General features: G+C 48.3%; 1 protein-coding gene across 1 annotated transcript in view; it reads left to right on the top strand.

The window, feature by feature from the left end:
• Positions 1-2036: 2036 nt before the first annotated feature.
• MGST3 (microsomal glutathione S-transferase 3) overlaps positions 2037-6000 on the top strand; it is a 9350-nt gene continuing 5386 nt past the window's right edge. The window contains exons 1-2 of the mRNA XM_032806193.2: positions 2037-2160; positions 5318-5391. Coding sequence (XP_032662084.1) covers positions 2044-2160; positions 5318-5391 — 191 coding nt within the window. The 5' untranslated portion in view covers positions 2037-2043. The remainder of the gene's footprint in view (positions 2161-5317; positions 5392-6000) is intronic.

The raw sequence follows: 6000 nt of genomic DNA, 5'->3' as shown, positions 1-6000 counted from the left end.
CCTCAAATCTTACTTGTGGGCTAAGCAGCCTTGGTGGAGCGTGGGTGTCCGCTTCCGTGGGTGAAAGCCTTTGTGTAATGGTGCTGTCGTGTTCTGTAGTAGTAGCTGTCTGCTGCTTCTGATCACCACTGGCAGTTGGTGTTCTGCATTCAGCTTATAATAAAAAAAGACCCTCAGTTTGCTGACCTGTTGTGTTTGTGAAATGCTGATCATTTACAATAGTCTAAATGAAGTGTAGTAACCGTTCTAACAAGGGGTACTGCTCGTGCTCACAGCCTTAAATCTGCTTTAATTTGCAATGTTCTCATGAATGCTTAAAATAACTACCTGCAAGATTTCATGTGCAAAGTCTAAGCCATTGTCCTTGATAACCTCATTCCTTTCCATGCTGTTTATAATTATCCTTGTAAGTGTGAAACTAAACCTGCTCCCTTATGAATTTCCGTTCCATTGCTCAGGAGTGCTGGCCATGGTAGGCTGCAGTGTAGCCATGGTAGGCTGCAGGTGCCAGTTCCCTAAGGTAACATGTTCTTTCAGGATTGCTCTGGTTCTCTGGCAGTGAAGGGTAGCAGGGCTCAGTGCACAGTGGAATCACCAGATGGAAAGGATCAGTTAGGTTTGACTTGACCCTCTAAATGGAGAGAACCGTGTCCCAGTGGTGGAGAGAGGCAACTGAACTGGGAAAGCTCATTTTCAGGGCTAGGGGTTGTATATGAGGAGACTTGGTTTGTGTATAACACCTCTGCAAGGTCTTCTCCTGTTAGCCAGTGGAGCTGCATGTGCAACTATTGGTAAATACCAGAGACTAGATGCTTCTGGAGGCCTGCTGTGTGCTTGTTAATCTGAGCCCGCTCCCTCGCACTGTTCTCTAGCTGCTGGGAGGAAGAACATTACTCAGTTTGCCAATGGCTAGCTGGGCTGAAGTACGGTTTCCCCTTTTCACTCACATGGGTACATTTGTCAACTTTGATCTGCCTCCCACTAGCCCCCACGCTGTGTGCAGTGTCAGTGACCATTTGGCCACAGCTAGTGTTGAGATAAAACGGCTTCTGGAAGACCGTCTGCAGTGCTTTGTCTAGGGTTAAACCTCCTGTAACATCTCCCCACTCAGGTCACCAGTATCTGTTGTCTTCTGGTGTGACACCATTCATGTAAGTCAATAGTCATCCTGATATTGACTTCAGTGGGAGGAGGACAAGGGCCCTAATCTAGAATTTGGGACAGCTGCAACAGTAGAATTTACATACTTGCTATTAAGAGTTATTCTAAACAATCAAGTGAATTTAGTGCTGTTGAAAATGTGTCAGCTAGACCCCTCAAGAGAGAGCTGTCCCATCACTGGTCTTGTCTACCCTAAAAGTTGTACTGCTCTAATTATAGCAGTACAGTTAAAGCAGAACAACGACCCTCCGTGTGGATGCAGTTATAGCAGTATAGCTATTCCTGTATGGGAAGGGAGGTCATGATACCAGTATGTCACCTTTATACCAGTATAACTGAATCCACACTAGGTCTTTTACTAATATAACTTTTTCAGTGGAAAGATTCTGCTGATATAACTGAAGTGTATACCAGACCACAGTCACAGACCAGGTACAGGTACTGGGGCAAGCTTCAACCCATTGTCTCCTTGCATGCACCACCCAAGGTTGCCTCATCTTGATCTAAAGAACCACTTACGGGGCACTCTGACTCCAGGGCCCAATCCATCTGTGGCCCCTCTACTGAAAGTGCCAGTCAGGAGACAGTTATGATGGTGAGGGTTATGCTGTACATACTTGCCTAATACGAACTGGACGTAGAGACCCTGACTCATTTCACATAGTACTTAACTCCTTGGGCTGGATTTCAACAAGCAGCCTAGAGTTGAAAGCTCCATGATTTGTCACTTCCCTCAGGCAGCCAGGTCCCCATGCTGGAAGGACGTTGGTCCGTGTTCAGTAAATCCAGACTTTTCATACCATTGGGGGTTAATAGTCTCTTGTGGATTCTCAGTCCTGTCCTGAGATTGTAATCAAACACTCCTCTCTCAACAGTGTCAAGATGGTGGTTCTCTCCAAGGAATACGGCTATGTGGTCCTGACTGGTGTTGCCGGATTTATCATGATAACGCACCTTGCTGTGAATGTGGCGAAGGCACGCAAGAAGTACAAGGTGGAGGTAAGTGTGTCGTGTGGCTAGTCTTGCCCTTGAGGCACCAAGAACGCCTCCACTAGCTGTCTTGAAGGAAAGAGGCCCAGGCATCTCATGAGCTGGCTTAGTATGGCAGATGCAGTGGCAATTAGGGGAAACCCAAGACTTTCGTGGACTAGTCCCCATTCTGTGTGAGTAATTTGGTGAACGGGAATCTGGCCTTGTCTAGATCCTAGTACATAAGGAACATCGCACTAGGGGATATCATGATAATACTACACTTCTCCAGTGTTTGGCTCTTAGCCTTGTGCCTCACCATGTCCTAGGAGCTCTCTGCAGAGGAGCATATCCATGGTGGTGGTCCACTCAGCAAACGTTGTAACCAACTAGTCACTGTATGTGTATTACATATACATCCCTGTCTGATGGGTCTGTTACAGTTCTTAGTTGGAGAGCCTGGTTCTTCACCTCAAGCTGTAGGGCAGGGGTTGGCAACCTTTCAGAAGTGCTGTGCCGAGTCTTCATTTATTCACTCTAATTTAAGGTTTTGCGTGCTGGTAATACATTTTAATGTTTTTAGATGGTCTCTTTCTATAAGTCTATAATATATAACTAAACTATTGTTGTATGTAAAGTAAATAAGGTTTTAAAAACGTTCAAGAAGCTTAATTTAAAATTAAATTAAAATGCAGAGCCTCTCGGACCGGTGGCCAGGACCCGGGCAGTGTGAGTGCCACTGAAAATCAGCTCATGTGCCGCCTTCGGCACCCGTGCCATAGGTTGCCTACTCCTGCTGTAGAGTCTCATGCTTATAGCTGTGGAGTCCCTGGTTCAGTCTCTGGGAAGTTGGCCAAGATAGCAGCAGTCACATTATCACTGACTCTTTGGGTTGTCTACACTTGAAACACTATAGCAGTGCAGCTGCAGCGCTTCAGTGTACATAAGAACGGCTGTACCGGGTCAGACCAAAGGTCCATCTAGCCCAGTATCCTGTCTGCCGGTGCCCCAGAGGAAGTGGACCTAACAGGCAATGATCAAGTGATCTCTTTCCATCCATCCAAGTAGACACTACTTATGCCAATGAGAAGGGTTCTCCCATCAGCACAGGTATTCCACCTCCCTGAGAGGTGGCAGCTAGGTCAACAGAAGAATTCTTCCATTGGCCTAGCACTGTCTACACAGGGACATAGGTCATCTTTACTACGTCGCTCAGGGGTGTGGATTTTTCAAACACTTGAGTAATGTAGTTGGGTCGATATAATTTTCTAGTGTAGGCCAGTCCTAAATGGGAGAAAATAGTGAGGTGAAATAGTTCAGAACTGTGCAGTGATTCCCCATTATTGCCTGGGCCAGAGCCCTAGCTAGCTTGCCCCCACAGTGTTAGCTATTCTCTTAAGCTTTGTATGATTCTCCTAGGGGGGTGCTTGCAATAACCCTCACAGTGGGTATTCTTACCCTTAAGATTTGAAATCAGTGGAAGAGAGCTATTGACTCAGCCCCAGTCTCTGCTTCTGTCTCCCAGTTTCAGCAGTCTTCTTCCAGTATCCACATAGATGCATTTGAAGGTTTTCCCCCTCTTGGTCACTGTGCCAGGTCTCCTGCTGCTGCTAGGCACCCTCATTTCTTTCCCCAGGAGAGGCAAGGTGTAGGACCTGGCAACAACGGGCTGAGAGTTCAGGCTGGGGGAGACAGGATGGGACTGGGTCTGCTGATATATTCAAACCTCTGTCCTCAGGCACAGGCTGCCGCCTCCCTGCTGCAGCACTTTCTAGCTCTATTCACCCCCACCCCGCAACTTAGGCAGCTGCAGAACCCAAGACTTTCCAGTACTCCAAAACTTAGAACATTGCACATAAACACAGGTTTTCTCCACCCGTTAGCCTGGCAATATGCCTCCATGAATGTGGGTGGGTGGGGAACTGGTGTTTCTGTGCCGATTTCCAGAGCTAGATCTGTGGAGCTAGCAATGTGGCACACCGGCTGCTTGGGACTGAGTGGGGGCTGTTGAAGGGTGTCTGAAACAGAGAAACTTAAGAGACCTGCGACAAGCAGGGCCACTCGGGGTGTGTGTGTGCGCGTGTGTGCGTGCGCGCGCAAGTGGGGCAATTTGCCCCGGGCCCCACAGGGGCCTCACAAGCCCTGGCTGAGAATCCCTTTGCTAGCTACAGGCGTCTTTTTAATTTTTACTCACCCCCCTTTGCTAGCTACAGGCGTCTTTTTAATTTTTACTCACCCGGCGGCGGGCCCTTCACTCGCTCCAGCTCTTCGGCGGCTCTTCAGCGGCGGGTCCTTCAGTGCTGCTGAAGATATGAAGCGAGTGAAGGACCCGCCGCCAACAAAGACCCGTAGCGCTGCCCGGTTAGTACAAGAGCCGCAGGGGTGGTGTCTTTTTTTATGTCTGCTCCCCCACTTTGTCCCAGGCCCCCTGAATCCTCTGGGCGGCCCTGGCGACAAGCAAATAACTATATAGTCCCTGCCCTATCTACTTATGCTTTTCCCTGCTACTAGGTGGGTAGGTCTTGCTTTTGGGAAAAACCCAGTTTGGATTTGAGACAGGAGAAAGTGAGATATTAGAGGAGCATTTAAAAATAGAGGTGAGGAGGGCCTATAAAATGTAAAGGAGACATTTAAGAGGAACAATAGCAAACAGGACCTTTTGCAAACTAAACTTCATCTTGGAATCCACCCTGGGAACTATTAACGGCTGCCGCTGTGAGTCAGGACATTGGCATGTGGAGCCTACTGTGCTTGGAAGCAGCTTTGGCACTTTGGGCACTTCCTCCAGGGTGTGATTCTAGAAACTTGAGAAGGGGTGGAACTGTTTGGTATAGCCCTCAAATATCCCCAAGAAGAGGGCCAGTCAGTGGATGTGTATGAGGCTGCAGCAGCATCTGGCTGCAGGGTTTTATGTGCACCACTGCTGCTCTTTCCCTACACATGAGCACATAGAATGGGGTGTTCAGGGGGATTTGGATCAGAACATAAAAGGCCGGCTGTGATGTGTTGTTTATGGGGAGCCCATCGTTCAGTGGCAGTCAGGTGGTTTTGCCAAACAAGCAGAGATTCAGCTCGCCCAGGGTGAGTGCTCTAGGAAATACCAGCCCCTGCAGGAAGCGGTAAGTTACGTCCTTGTTAGAGGCCGCAGAGCTCCATGTGTTTGCTAACACTATGTTGTCTTTAACAGTATCCAACCATGTATAGCACAGACCCTGAACATGGGCATCTCTTCAACTGCATCCAGCGTGCACACCAGAACACGTGAGTATCGGACAGTCCTGAGGGCTGGTTTGAAGATTTAAGTTATTAAGCACTGAGTGCCTGGAGTGTAGCATTTGCTGCTGCTAAACGCTTTGTCTGTGACTGTCTGGATTGGGCTTTGAGAAAATGTAAGGCTCTACTGCAGCATAATGCTCAGTAGATGAGACAGGCCCTCATCCAGGGGTTCATTTCCAGTCACAGTCTGGCCCCACTTGGGTGGGGACTACCGTGTTATATCACAGCCCTGGCAGTTTGCTCTTGTGGACAGATCCTAAGCTCTGTGTTTCTAGTGGGGTATGTTGTACCTTGCCTCTTGATGGTCTCATTTGCTCAACTGCCTGATGAATGCCTGACTCTCCCAGAGAATTAATGGCCTGTTGGTCACCAGCCCAGAGAGACATGGCTCTCAAACCGAGCATGGCTGGTGTATTCCCATTCCCCAGCTAGTAAACAGTGGCTTAGCATTTGGCAATGACTTTAAAGGGAACTACAGGTCTTGTAAGCAAATGTGTTGCTTATCCTGGGCAGTGGCTCTGGGATCTTAAGGATTCCCAAGGGTTTGTGCATCCATTACTGCACACACTGTGTATAGACACCACTGTAGTTGTC

Source organism: Chelonoidis abingdonii, chromosome 7 (assembly GCF_003597395.2).
Source record: "Chelonoidis abingdonii isolate Lonesome George chromosome 7, CheloAbing_2.0, whole genome shotgun sequence".
NCBI classification, from domain to species: Eukaryota; Metazoa; Chordata; order Testudines; family Testudinidae; genus Chelonoidis; species Chelonoidis abingdonii.
Note: the sequence above shows the minus strand (reverse complement) of the source record. Positions and strands in the feature narration are given on the sequence as shown.